Raw genomic sequence first — 15438 nt, 5'->3', positions numbered from 1 at the left:
CTGAGACTGGCTAGAGAAAGAAATGAGTTTATGAGGAAAGTAATAGAGAAAAAGTGGTAGGGTCCATAGAATGGAAATTGAAGTATAAGAATAAGAAACCTGGAAGGATAAAGGGTGGAGATCAGAAACAGAGTTCCTTCAAATTGAGATTTTAGAGGAGGTACAATTACTGGTGATGAGAAGGACAAGAAGATTACCGTGGGTGGCTGAGATGTAGTGGAGAAAAAGATGAGTGGAAGTGAGGAAGACGTCAGGGAACTGTGTAGATAGGGTATTTGATGGTTCATCCTTATAGATGTTGAAATCCATCCATGAGTGGAAAGGATGGAAAGGGAGTTGGTGAGTTGTGAGCTGAAGTCCTGAATGAGTGTGGGAGATTGACCAGGAATTCCATAAATGACAGCCATGAGGAAGGATGGTGGCTGATGTAGTCTCACAGCATGCACGTCAAAGGAGCTGGAGAGAAGGAACGTGTCACAGTGTTCAGAAGGAGCCATGAGAATGAGCAGGAAACCCACCTCTTCACCAAGCAACATGGGAGAGCAAAGCAGGCCATTCTTGAGAACTCACTCTGTTGGAAGACAGGACTCTCAGGAGACAGCCAGGTTTCAGTCAGGATGAGGAGGTGATGGGAACCATCCAGAGATGAGGTGATACAGGACTTTGTTGAAGACAGTCTGATTCCTGAGGGAAGAGATCTGGAAGGCAAGGATGGTGGAGATACTGAGTTGTTTTTGAGAATTACAGATATTGTTGGGAATAAGGGTCTGGGTCAAGATATGGAGCCTCAGAGACAAGGAGATAAACAGGACTCTAACTAAGCTGTAATAGGATTAGTCCTAGATGGGGTTTTAGAGGAAGGACAAGAGGCAGCAGTTAGTTCCAGCTGAAGCCTTTAGTTACTAGCTGCATGTGGCTACTGGGGTAGCTAGTCTGAATTGAGATATGCTATAAATGGAAAATAGACACCAAATTTTGAACACTTGGTACAAAAAAAAGAGTGTAAAATATCTCAATAATTTTTATGTTGATTACATACTGAAATGATCACATTTTGGATGTGTGGGGTCATATAAAACTATATTATTAAAAACAATTTCACCTGTTTCTTTTTACTTTTTCTGTGGCTGCTAGAAAATTTTAAATTACATATGTGCCTTGCATTGTATTTCTGTTGGACAGCCCTGGTGTAGAATATTTTGCCAGAAGTTGAAGAGCTTCTACCACTGTTTCTCTGCAGGGGCAATCTCACTGGGGCCCAACATCAACTCTATTTTGCATTTTGGGGTTGTTTTCCCGCTATAAAAATTTATCCTTATTTGTCACCATTCAATTTCATTTTAGAAAACCTTTTCATACTCAATCCTAACATGTCATTATTTTAAGTTTTTATCACATTTACTTTAAATAATTTAAATTATTGCAAAATTAAGTAGCAATTTATCTCCCACTATTGTGATACCAGATTACTGTGGGTGCTACTTCCTAGCCTTGGGAAACATGCCCATTTTGAAAACATATCCTGTAATCTGGCTTTAAGATATTTAAAAATAATCAAGCCAAGTTTATGATGTAGCTGTTTTTCCTGACAACACCAGATGCAACATAAGCAGTTTAAGCTTTTTCCTGTGTCGTCTTAAAATGCTTTTGTAAAAGGCAATAGGTAAAAATTTTGATACCATTTCTCACTTTATGAAACATCAGAGAGAGAAAGTTTTTTGATGCCAGAAATAGTTTTCAACTTTTATTTTTGTGCTTTGAGCTGAGAGCATTTACTGTACCAGATAATAATACAGTAATCCCAAATATGATATTTTAAGCAGATCATATTTTATTATCATGAAAAGACTTACAAATCTATGTTCTCATGTGCTTTGGGCCAGAGTTCATGTGCACAGTAAATATACCAAAAACATAAAATCAAATCTTATTATTAATCTTTGAAGAAAAAATATAGTAATGCAAAAGCAATTGAAAATCGATACCAACCCCACAAATTACTCAGTTTATGAAATTTTCCAGCCTATCAAGTGTCTAAATAATAGTATCCCTAGTAATTACGTGTCTGACAAAAGTCAGTAGCAAAACTCCAAAAAGTTACACTAATTTTTTGTAGATGACGATTGTCGATATTATAGGGGTAGTCTCTTATAACAAAATAATATAAAGTTATTATAAAGGTTTCTAATCTTAAAAAAAAACAACCAAGTGCCGACCCCGTGGCCAAGTGGTTAAGTTCTCGTGCTTCGCTTCGGCAGCTCAGAGTTTCGCCGGTTCAGATCCCGGGCACGGACCTAGCACCACTCCTCAGGCCATGCTGAGGCAGTGTCCCACATGCCACAACTAAAATGAGCCACAACTAAAATACACAACTATGTACTAGGGGCTTTGGGGAGAAGAAGGAAAAATAAAAAATAAAATCTTTAAAAAAACCCACAAAAAACAAATGGTTAAAGACCAAGTCAAGCTCTTTGTTTTACTATTAACAATTAAAAATAGTTTGCTGAAGACCCTGACTTTGTTATGTCAATCTATAGGGCATTGCTTACTACATTTAATTTTTTTTTAAAGGTTTTTATTTTATTTATTTTTAAAAATTTTTTATTAATTGCACTAACATTGGATTATAACATATAGCTTTCAGATGTACATTGTATACATTTAACTTTTAAAAGTCAGATCAGGGCCCTAAATTTATGACAAGCCAGGATCCTTGGCTAAGGTGGTTAGAAAGTTTTTAGTCTGATCATTTTTCTACCTCAAAGGCCTTGGCTTCCGCAATATACCTGTGGATCCCACCTTTTTAGGCCTAAAGATAGAAGCTAAAATAAACTGTTTCCTGAGGCTCTCCATATTTAATGAGAATATCAACATGCATACATGTTTCAAACCTTTTCTAAAACTCCAGCTTTCCTTCATCTCTTAAAGAACTGGATGGATAATTGTAAGAGGTAAGCTTGAAAAATGTGTAATGTGTTACAATTATTTTTTCAAAATACATCATCTAGGTGGCCCATATCCGAGCAGAAAGAGATATTTTGGTAGAAGCAGATGGTGCCTGGGTGGTGAAGATGTTTTACAGTTTTCAAGATAAGAGGAACCTTTATCTAATCATGGAATTTCTCCCTGGAGGTAAAAGCAAACATAATAGCGATAACAGACTGACACAGCACATCTTTATATGTCATTATAATTTTATTGTAATTTATGATTTTATTAATTTTTATAATTGTAACTTTATTTTAATTTTACTTTCATATTCCTAGCTCTGAGGTTTTACATAGTCAGTCTTGGTTTCCCTATAATTCCTCCCATAATAATGCTAATTTTGACCACAATTCAGACTGTTTTGAAGGAATGATAAAGTTGGCATTTTATTTTATAGTACTTATTTATTATATAGCATTTTATTTATTTATTATATAGTATTTATAGTATTTATTTGAAACACTACCATTCTGGGTTTACTGAATATAATTAGATTGTTAGAAGTCTAGAGTTAAGAACGATAAGCCACTAAAGAAAAAGACAAACAACCCAGTGTGCAAATGATAGTGTACAGAATAGAAACTCTGGCTGGTCTATAAAGTAGATAGGAAAGTATTCAACTTCACCCGTATTCAGGGAAATGCAAATTGAAACAAGAATGAGATACTGTTTCACACTCATCTGATTAGCAAAGACATTAAAAGTCTGACGAGGCCGTGGGGGAAACTGGCTTCTCATATATGTAAGTTAATCTCTAATTCCTCTGGAGAGCTATTCACAGATAGCAGTAAAGTTGGAACTGCATGGATCCCACAATCCGGCAGTTCCACAACCGTCTGTCTTCCCTAGAGATTCTCCTCAATGTGTGCGTGGACGACTTGTAAAGGATACTCATTGCAGCATTGTCATAACAGTGAAAAACTGGATGCAGGATAAATGTCATCAGTAGAAGAATGGATAAATAAAATGTGGCATAATTATGCGATGAAATATTGTACGGTAGTTAAGCAGCAGGAGCTATATCTGTTTCAACAGTAAGATCTCAGAAACAGAGTCAAGGAATAAAGCAAGCTGTGGAATTATATGTACAGTTGATGCCATTTATGTAATTCCTAAGAATACATACAGAAGACTATAGATAGATTAATATATGTATATGAGAACATATTTTAAAAATAAGCTGGGAGGGTACACATCAAACCAAATCCATTATAACGGTTACTCAGCAGAAAGGGAGAGGAGAATAGCATGAGAATGGAGGACAAAGAATACTTCTACATGCTATTTTTTTTTAAAAGGCTTGAAGCATCATGAAAAAATATTAACAGCTGTCAATTCTGAGCTGTAAGTTTACCAATTTTTATTCTTTGCCCCTTTTTAAAGAAAAAGTTCCTTGATAATAAAGGAATGTCTAGAGGTGACTCTTTTAGTGGGATGATGTCCTATTTTTGCTGGCCCGAAGACCTCTGAGTGTTTTTGAAACTTGAATGTGAAAGAATATATCCCGTTTCCAGGTTTGCTTCCTCTGATTTATTTTCGCAGTTGGACATATTTTCCTTAGCAACTTATTGTGGATGTTGAATAGTGGATATTACTTCCTTATCATCTCTGCTCTGATTTGATTTCACATACTTTCTACCTTAAAACCATTAAATGTCATGAAACTTTGCTTATGCAATGACACTTTTTTTATTTGGCCCTAGAGATAGTTGGAGGTATATACTGGGTGGATCATAAAATGCAAAAATCAGGCATACGTTGTATAGATAAAAAGAAAGCTTTTACAAGGTATTCCCCTTTTGAGGCATTTCTAATACACAATACTTATTTTCCTTTATTTAGGTGACATGATGACATTGCTAATGAAGAAAGATACCTTGACAGAAGAGGAAACACAGTTCTACATCTCAGAGACTGTTCTGGCAATAGATGCAATCCATCAGTTGGGTTTCATCCATCGGGATATTAAACCAGACAATCTTTTATTGGATGCCAAGGCATGTGAATAAATTGGTGAATTATTAGGTTGCTGATTATTTATGGAGTAATAGAGCTGACTTTGTGATTGGAAATGGGCGACTGCAATTTATATTATTGCTAAACTGCGTTATTTCATAGACTCATGCAATAGGAGAGGACTCTGGAGTGAAATGACATCAAGAGAATATGGCTGTCTGTTTATCTTCTTCCATTTTCTACTTTTTAAAGTCATCATCATCAAATATTTATAATTTTACATTGCGCCTGTATGAATTCTAAGCTAAGAATTTTTATAATAATTGCATTTAAAGGAAGAGTTTATGATAAGGCTTTTGTCTCAAAGTTAATATCTTCTGTTGATTTTACTAGACCTTTTTTTTTTTTTAGGGTCATGTAAAATTATCTGATTTTGGTTTGTGCACGGGATTAAAGAAAGCTCACAGGACTGAATTCTACAGAAACCTTACACACAACCCACCAAGTGACTTCTGTAAGTCTGATTTGTTTTTTTTCCTGATTAAAGTAGTATAGTTGGTTTACTTCAGTGCTCTTGAGAACTGAAGGTTCTCTCCTTCTCCTCACTCTTTAAACCAATGTATTTTAAATTATATGTGTGAATTTTTTTTTTTTTTTTTGGTGAGAGTTTTCCCCTCATGATTACAATTCTGTCTTGTTGAAATTAGCGTTTCAGAACATGAATTCAAAGAGGAAAGCAGAAACGTGGAAGAAGAACAGGAGACAACTGGTGAGTTAGCCATGTTTCTAAGGAAGAATTTTGTGCCCTGGTGCTAAAAATCTCATCTGGTTTTTGCCCGATTATTTCGTATCTTCACAATGAGTAATGCCTACTTCGTAGCAATGATAGAGCTCATTCTGAGATCACACAGGTTTTAGTTTGTCTGTAACATTTCCTTGCCTATAAAGTGAAAAGCTGATTTTTACTTTATGGCTTATCTTTAGAGTATTTTATCAATAGATAAATAGATAAAATTAGAAAACAGACTTTACTGCAGATAAACTTAATTACTCCTTTGATGTGGAATAACACTGTCTATTTTAACCCCACACCATATTTCTCCTCTCTTACTTAGCAAATATGAGAATTGCTTGCCCCTTTCCTCTTTCTCTTTATCCTGTGAACTAGGTCATGAACATTCTCAAGGTTAGGAATGTGCCTTTTGACTTTGTTTTCCTAATGTTTTGTACAATGACTGGCACATACAGACATTCTCTAAATATTTGTTAAATTCAACCAAATGATGATGGGAAACTAATTCAGCATTCCCTTAGGAAGATAAATAGACAATAAGATAATAGTCTGATACCCTCTCAAACCAAATTAAAAGACCTTTGCATTATTGAGCTCATTCTCTCATTAACCCAGGTAATTACAAGCTTCCTATGCTTGTAAGACATTTCACTGTTTTTAAAAGTGTAAAAAGTGTTAAAAAATGTATTGAGCTATGCATCAATGACAAAACCTTCCTTCTACTTTGAAATATGTCACTTTTAGATCAGATTTCACAATTGAGAAAGGAACTGCAGTATTTCCTAGTTTTAAAGGGATAAATGAATACTGCTTAAAAATATGGTGGGAATTCTGTACCTCTCTATTTACGGAATATTCACAGGTGATTACTCAAGTGAATGTTACACTGTTCTCATGGCCATCATCACAACGTATATCAGTGTTTCCCAAGGGAGAAGTAGAGGGAACTCTATAGGTATTTTGGGCAGGAAATTCTTTACAGCCTGTATCCCCTGCCCACTAAATGCCGGTTATGTTCTCCCCTAGGTCATTGAAGTGACAAAATGTGCTGCCACACATTTTCAAATGGCCCCTAGAATACTACCCTTAGTTGAGAACTATTGCCTTAAAGAAATAGTTTTTGTAAGATTTTACAACAATTAAGAATGAAAAACTGCAGTGCTCCCCAATGGATAGTGAGTGCCCCGGAATGAAGTTTATAATGGAATTACCTGATGTTTATATAGCAGGTTGTAGTTTACAAAGCACGTTCCTTTTCTTGTTTCATCCCCATATCAAGTCTATTAGGGCAGGTATTATTACTCCAATTTTATGTAAGCAGAAGCTGAGGCTCAGAGAGGTTGAATAACTTGCCTTAAGAACACATCAGTAGTGGGGCTGGCCCCGTGGCTGAGTGGTTAAGTTCGCGCGCTCCGCTGCAGGCGGTGCAGTGTTTCGTTGGTTCAAATCCTGGGCGTAGACATGGCGCTGCTCATTGGGCCATGCTGAGGTGGTGTCCCACATGCCACAACTGGAAGGACCCACAACAGAGAATATACAGCTATGTACTGGGGGGCTTTGGGGAGAAAAAGGAAAAAATAAAATCTTTAAAAAAAAAAAACACATCAGTAGTGAGTGAGGAAGCCAGGCCTATTGGGCTCAACCATTTTAGTCTTTTCTAAATGAATTTAGAGCTAAATGTATAATCAACTTAGATGTGCTTCTTAGGGGGCAGAAATCATGTCTTAAGTAACATATTATCTGACTCAGTACCTATCACCAAGCCCTTATACATGAAAAACATGCCAAATAAGTATTAAATGAAAAGTTAACTTCTGTATATATTGCTTTTGCCAGTAGTGAGCCATACTCAGATCTTTCGGAAAAAATTTAAGAATGCTGGTTTGACAAGCTGTTCCTTTGCAGGCATATTCCACAGTTGGGACACCAGATTACATTGCTCCGGAAGTATTCATGCAGACTGGTTACAACAAATTGTGTGACTGGTGGTCTTTGGGAGTGATTATGTATGAAATGCTAATAGGTATGATTTATCATTCATTTACTTACATACTATATAAATTTCCTTGAGTGTCACTGATTGAACATATTGCAGATATCATGGGCTAAAATATCTGGGGCCAGCCCTGATGCCTAGTGGTTAAGTTCAGCAACTCCACTTCAGTAGCCCAGCTTCAGTTTCCGGGTGCAGACCTACACTGCTCTGTTAGTGGCTATGCTTTGCTGGTGGCCCACATACTAACAAATAGAGGGAGATTGGCACGGATATTAGCTCGGTGAATCTTCCTCAGCAAAAATAAATAAAGGAAAATAAAATATCTGAACTCTTGTAAACTGATTTCTGACATTCCTCAATGTTCAATACACAATGATAAATACCAGTGAGTTCTCTAGGGAACCTGTTTCAGGAATGGGGTATTTAACCGGAATTCAGATGTTGTCAAAGTTGTGTCTGCATGGCCTTTCAGGTGAAGGGGGGGGCAAGGCTTGAAGTCCTTTATTGTTGACTTGATTAGCAATTTTATTATAAATTGATGAATGGTGGCATTTGTTATTGTTAAATAGAGCACTCAGGGCTATTTTGTTTCTTTGACACGTATAGTAGGTGTAGCATCTATGATCATAACAGCTGATAAAACTTTTGTTTTCTCTGATATGTAGGATACCCGCCTTTCTGTTCTGAAACACCGCAAGAAACATATAGAAAAGTGATGAACTGGAAAGAAACTCTGGTATTCCCTCCAGAGGTGCCTATATCTGAGAAAGCCAAGGACTTAATTCTTAGGTGAGTGGTTAAATCCCTGGAGGAGTTTGTGGTATCCCAAAACTTCGCAGATCCCCAAAAGACTCAATTGCCCATTCCACTTCCGTGGGAAGAGAAGGACTGCCACTGATCTATGCAATCAAAGAGATCAGTAAAGAAAAATGTTTTTAAAAAATGTAGACTCTTAAAAGGAAGTATGCAGAAAGAAAAAGTAAGAGTTAATAATTTCAAAGGGCACTTCTGTTAGAATGCAATGACCCTATCCCATTAAAGAAAAAAAGGAAGGTAAATTTTTAGTAGCAGTTCATATCACAAAAGTCTATATATGAAATCTTTTCTAAGCAAAAGATCCCCTTCTGTTTCTCCACTAAGAGGAAATGTTGTAGTGAATGGCTGGAAGGAATATAAATTGGGATAACCTATGAGAACAGCCAGTTGGCAGCATATTATCAAAAATCTTTAAACTATATATGATCTTTGACCCAGTAATTCTACTTCTAGGAATTTTGCTTACATAGATAATCAGATGTGTGTAAAAATTTACGTACGATATGTTTATCATGATATTGTTTTTAGTAATGAAGAATTGAAAACCATCTAAATGTTCAATAATAATGGACTGGCTGGAAAAATTTTATTATTTATATATGCAAATTTTAGAAAATGAAGTTATAAAAAATATTTAACGACTTTGCAAAATTTTCTCAGGATATGAAGTGAAAAAAATGGTCCTAAAATAGTAACTACTGTGTCAACACAATATTTAAAAAATTATAACAAAAGACTAGAAGGAAACGGCTTCAAATGGTTTACAGTAGTTATCTCTGAATAGTGCAATTACAGATGATTTCTGTTTTCTCCCACATTTCCCACAAGACACAGGATTCACTTCAGTAAACAGAAAAAAACAATATTTGAAATAATACAGAGTACTTTAGATACAATTTGCTTATGATAATTTCCCTGTTTCCATTTTCTAGATTTTGTGTTGATTCTGAAAATAGAATTGGAAATAGTGGAGTAGAAGAAATAAAAGGTCATCCCTTTTTTGAAGGTGTAGACTGGGGGCACATCAGGTACGTTCATAGGCTTTGAATGCCAGAGGTCTGAGTGAAGACAAATTTTTAACTAGACAGCGATTGATTTCTCTCTGATTCTACTAGATTAAAGACAAGAAGTAACACTGTTAGAATGTTATTAAATGATTGTTCTGGATTATATAAGTTAGTAAAACTATAGTGGCTAGAGCTAAATGACTTATTTTAGCTAATATCCACTTTAAGGGAAAAACCACATACTGTGCGTCTGTTTAGATTCTTATATTCAGAGTTACATGATAAAGGTTGTTAGCACAACAAAGATGTACTTACATTTCACACCATAACCTCTCATTTTTGTCTTCTTTCTAATATACCATACTGTGTCTCCTTTATTAATTTATAACAAAATACAGTCACTTTTTTAAACATTGTGGGAAAAATTAAATAATGCAAGTAACTTTTAAGAATTTGCTTATAGTTGTTAATTGTAAGCTTTCACCTTTATTCAGTTTATGGCCAAACTACCTTCAGTAGTTGTGGTCTGTTTTCCACACCGCAGCTGTTTAGAAACCTAAATCTGATCATGCCATTTTCTTCCTTCCCTTTCCACCTAGAATCAAATTAAGGATCCTTATCTGCTGTTTCAGGACTGTGGGGTGTGGCTCTTGCCTCATCTGTACAAGTTGCATCCTGTGTGATCTTTCCCACTCCTCCCACCTCAGGGCTTTGTCATGTGCTATTCATTCTGACTGAAATGCTCTTCTCCCTGCCCTGTACCTGTCCCTGCCCTTCCCTGCCAGCATCTCCTTTTCATCTTTCAAGATAGCTTATATGTCACTTCGTCCACGCAGAGCTTCACTGGAGCTCCTACTGTGTGCTAGGCACTCTCCCTGTGGTAATAGTAGCTGATTTTTTGATCATTTATTATATGCCCAGCACTGTTCTAAGTACTTTATGTGCATTTCTTATCTTATTCTCATAATAAACCTTATAAAACAGGTACTATTATTATCTGCTTTACAAATGAGGCACCTAAGGCACAGAGAAGTAACTTGCCTATAGTGCCACAGCTAGTCAATGATCTAGCTAGAGTTGCTAGCTAGAGTTGGACCCAGGCTGTTTGATTCTGGAGTTCTGACTCTTAACTGCTGCGCTGTATTATACTATACATACATCATCTCCTTGAAGAGACCCATATGACTGCCCCCTTTTTCCAGTTGGAAGGATGCTTTGAGACCACCAATCCAATCTTGTTTACAGTGAGGAAATAAATAGTCACAGAGCAGAGACTTACCTGCCTAAGGTCATCCTGCTAATTAATGACAAGAGATTAGATCTCAGGGCACTTGGGTTTATGGTTCTTTCCACTAAACTAATATAAATTTATTAAGTTAGTAGATTAAGTATTAATTAACGTGGAATAATTCTGGGAAAAATATATACATGCTTTTTACATAGTTTTGTAAACTTATCACCTAATAGATGCAATAAGTATTTGTTGAAAAAATAACAGCAACAAAAATTGATAGCTTCTTTTAACTATTTCTATACTTAAATATTTTTAGCATGATAAGAAGGCATTTTTGTGGGGCTGGCCCCGTGGCTGAGTGGTTAAGTTCACGTGCTCCGCTGTGGCGGCCCAGGGTTCCGATCCTGGTGCGGACATGGCACCACTCGTCAAGCCACGTTGAGGTGGTGTCCCACGTCCCACAAATGGAAGGACCTGCAACTAAGATATACAGCTATGTATGGGGGGCGTTTGGGGAGATAGAGCAGAAAAAAAAAAAAAGTCCCTGATTCCCTTAAAATTTATATGACTGAGAAGTTTTTGGATTCAGATTTCATCAAAAATGTGTAGTCCTTTCACCGTTTGAGCCCCTTATTTTCCAAAATAACTTGTGATTTATGGATTCTCCACTAGAAGAATTCTATTCCAGAATTAATGAGGTAGGATCGAGTCCCCATAATATCCAGTGTACTTTATAATTATAAGATATTTTAAATAAAATCTCTTCTGTTCTACTTTCCTTTTTATTAACTCTTGTTTTTCCACTTTAAAAAAACAGCATGAGAAGGTCTTGGTACAAAGAAATAAAAACTCCAAGTAAATGATAATATTTTAATAAAAAATTATATTCAACTCTGAAATCCACTTATTTTCAAATCCATAATAAATTTCTTTGACTCTTCTAATATAGAATAGCATGTGGAATTTGCAAGTAGAATTATTTTTTTGGAAAATTAAGAATTCAGGAAAATTTACCATGGTTACTCAATACCTTTTTTTAGGGAAAGGCCAGCTGCAATCCCTATAGAAATCAAAAGCATTGATGATACTTCAAATTTTGATGACTTTCCTGAATCTGATATTTTACAACCGGGTAAGACAATCTACAGCACAACTAACACTATTAAAAGTCTACAAAGATGATGACATTTTCAGTAATGAAATTCCTTTGCTCTTGGTGAATTGTTCTCTCTTTCTAGTGCCAAACACCACAGAACCGGACTACAAATCCAAAGACTGGGTTTTTCTCAATTATACCTATAAAAGGTTTGAAGGGTTGACTCAGCGTGGCTCCATCCCCACCTACATGAAAGCTGGGAAATTATGAATGAAGATCACATTCTCCCACAACCAAGAGAACTCAGGTAGCTGCATCACCAGGCTTGCTTGGCGTAGATAACAGTACACTGAAATACTCCTGAAGACGGTGGTGCTTAGGACTACAAGAGGAAATTCTACAGGACTAGGATTTCTAAGACTACTACAGGAATTGGTTGGCAGTGCCAGCTGGCTTTTTTTTTTTTAATATTTTATTATTTTTGTTAACTTTATTATACGAAGGTACTGGAATAAAAGAAACGTACATCCCTTTCTAACTGCACTGCCTACATGCGTATTGAGGTCCATTCTGCCTGTGTCTGCTGTGGCTTTGTACTGTAACACCTCTAATCAATTCAGGAGAAACACATATCATTTAAAGCAACATAGGCTCACCTGTAGGTAACACTGCAGTATTGCTTTTTTACTGCAAATCTTATGGGTCTAGATAATCAATAAAAGCCATCTTCCATAGTTGGTGTTAGAACACTTGCCCTATTGGTTTGGACATCTATAGAATATATATGAAGACAATTTCTGTAATGGTTTTAAGAAATTTTAAAAAGGAAATTATTTAAAAAATAGAATTTATCATCATGTTATTACACAAACTCCACAGTCAGGAGTGGCAAGTTTATAATGAGGAGGAAGTTCAACACCTTCACTCGAGCACTCCACTAATATATTTACTTTGCATTGATAAATACTGATGACCTTTCTCTACGTAGTCTGTATACTCATAGGGAGATGTACTGTATCGTATAAAATGTAAAGTTGCTTTTCTTGTGACAAGAGGACTTCTTTTTTAACAAGAGGACATGGCATTATTTTAATTTGATTATGGTGAGTTGAATTTAAGAAATGACCATGAAGGCTGCTTGTAGAACCTAGTGTATTTTTATTAAACTATTTTTTTAAATGTCAAACTTCTGATCATGTAAATGGACTTGTAGAGAACAAAGAGCTATTGACTTTGGTTTTCTAGAAAGTTGTTACATATCATGGCTGGTTAACTTTTGTTTCTTTTGATGACAGTTTTTCCTTTGATAGTACTTGTATTATTGTGCCATTATTTTCTTATACTCCAAACGTACCAAAGATCCTGAACAGCGTGGATGTTCACAACTGAGCGGAGTTTTACTTTCCCGTGGGAGTGCTGTATTCAGACGTGACAGATCTTTGATAGAGATCAGCTAATTCAAGGGCAATATTGTTCATGTTTAGCTACATCACTGTGGTTAATGTAAATGGACTTAAGGAAGTAAATGCAGGCCGGGGAGTGGGGGTGTCATTAGAGGATAGGGGAGACGATGACAGCATCAAATTCTTTGGGTATTTCCCTAAGAGTTAAATAATGTTTTCTAGCTCAACATTTTAATTCTAAAAGGACTCTCTGAGGCTTTGGTTTCCTAAGGACTAGTTGAGGAATACTACTTTATCAAAGAATGGCCTAATACTTGTCTTAACTGTTAATTGAGAAAATTTTTTTTAAGCTATAACAATTATAACCGTTACAAATGATCTGTGATCAGAATCTAAAATGATGATTTATTTGTAGGGATGTTCTTCCTAATGGGGAAGAATTGCATAGGATCATTATACAAATCTACAAAAATTTTTATAAATGTTGCTGCTAGGTAGCTCTACAGTGTTTCGATTAGGCCATCCTGGGTTTTTTCCCCTCTGTTCACTCTCTTCCTTTTCTTCCTTCCTTCCTTCCTTTCATTCATTCATTCTTTCTTTCTAGTATTTGATATTTATTATGTCTTCATCTAATAGTTCGTCTCCATTTTTCTTGTATGTGGCTGTGTATCTAGGAGAGAGAACTAGTAAAATTCTGGGGTTATCTCAATTTGACTAACTCTAGTTTTTCTAATCATAACTGCCTCTCATTTAAAAAATCTTCACTTTTGGCTCACTTGTATGAGATTTTCTCACTCCCCTCCTTTTTTTTTTTAAAGGACTGTTGCTAGTGTGATAGTGGATGGGTAAGACACGAGGAGATTGCAATGCTCTCTAGTTCTAATATGGTAACCATTTTAGTAAAAAAAATCATCAATTCAAGTTGACAGAGAGGGAGAGAGATAAAGGAGCTGAATTACCTCAGTTCACTTTTTAATTGAATAGTAATAGAACATTTTAGTTTCCATCTCCCGTATTCTTATTAACAGGAAGAACTTGGAAATGGGCAGTTCTGGAAAGTTTACCCTGTTTAGAGTCTCATTTTTCCCTGGGGTTAATAGAGTGATTCACAATCTTTGGGTTTCCTCCTCATCAAAAGCATTTCTTAAGTGCCTATCTAAAAGCAATTAAAGACTGTGTCTGCCCTTTGGAAGCTAAGAATTTAATTCATGATGCAAATTAGCTAGGTAATTTGCGAAGTACCCTTGAGATTGAATTTTGTCTATTATACATTTCCCATGTTTCTGGTGAACCATTTAATTTAAATGACAAAACCCTATCTAATCAACTGGGCATAATGACATTTTCTTTAAATTAGACTCTATTTTGAATTAAAGAGTTTTATTATAAACTGTGTGTTTTTGGTTTTTCTAAGTATATAGAAAGCTTGTATAATTCAGATTTATTCATTTCCTGATCTAATGTAGACTTTGACTTTTTTTATTAAAAAAACTTTGTATTAAAGCAAGTTATGTTATTTTTCTTTTATGCTTTTCTTATTAACATAGTTTGAAACCTTTAAATTTATTGAAGCATAGTGCTCTCTGAAAATAAGGAATTTCGTATAAATCAACCTTTTCTGAATGGAATATATAGCTGATTTAATAAGCTATTAGTTGAATGGAAAACAACAAGTGTGGAATATTCAAAGCTTTCTTTGGTTGCTTGAGATAGAGTTTCATTTATTTCTATAATAGCATACTTTTTCTGTTTTCTAAACACCTGTAAATCTTTGTGTAAATCTGTAAAATTTAAAATTTTTAAAGTACATTTATTTTTGGTGTTTTATTGTAGAAAACCTTTAGACAATCAATCAATCAGTATCTACTGGTAGGAGAAACAGCTATCCATCTTTTGATGATCTACAAATAAATGAATCGAGACTTTAATCAGTAGAGAGGCCCCAGGCTACTAATCACATTTTTCTTTGAATTGCTGAGATTCAGATGATTCAAAATAACTGTTTTGCTAAACCATGATTATTTCCTCTTGTCTTTATTTAAATTTTATTTTCTCTTTAGAAGTGCACTTATTTCTGAAAAATTTTAATGAAACACTTAGAACAAATATAAATACAAGACACTTGGGAGATATTTTAGATTTTTATGAA

General features: G+C 35.3%; 1 protein-coding gene across 4 annotated transcripts in view; it reads left to right on the top strand.

The window, feature by feature from the left end:
* Window positions 1-14796, top strand: part of STK38L (serine/threonine kinase 38 like) — an 80098-nt gene extending 65302 nt beyond the window's left edge. For all 4 annotated transcript variants that reach the window (XM_046674234.1, XM_046674217.1, XM_046674226.1 and 1 more), the window contains 9 exons: window positions 3009-3132; window positions 4831-4985; window positions 5356-5458; window positions 5652-5713; window positions 7643-7760; window positions 8399-8522; window positions 9482-9577; window positions 11831-11922; window positions 12029-14796. In XM_046674234.1, coding sequence (XP_046530190.1) covers window positions 3009-3132; window positions 4831-4985; window positions 5356-5458; window positions 5652-5713; window positions 7643-7760; window positions 8399-8522; window positions 9482-9577; window positions 11831-11922; window positions 12029-12156 — 1002 coding nt within the window. In that variant the 3' untranslated portion in view covers window positions 12157-14796. The remainder of the gene's footprint in view (window positions 1-3008; window positions 3133-4830; window positions 4986-5355; window positions 5459-5651; window positions 5714-7642; window positions 7761-8398; window positions 8523-9481; window positions 9578-11830; window positions 11923-12028) is intronic.
* The last annotated feature ends 642 nt before the right edge of the window (window positions 14797-15438 follow it).

The sequence above is a fragment of the Equus quagga genome, chromosome 1 (assembly GCF_021613505.1).
Source record: "Equus quagga isolate Etosha38 chromosome 1, UCLA_HA_Equagga_1.0, whole genome shotgun sequence".
In the NCBI taxonomy this organism is placed as follows: Eukaryota; Metazoa; Chordata; class Mammalia; order Perissodactyla; family Equidae; genus Equus; species Equus quagga.
This window is presented reverse-complemented; position numbering and strand designations above follow the sequence as displayed.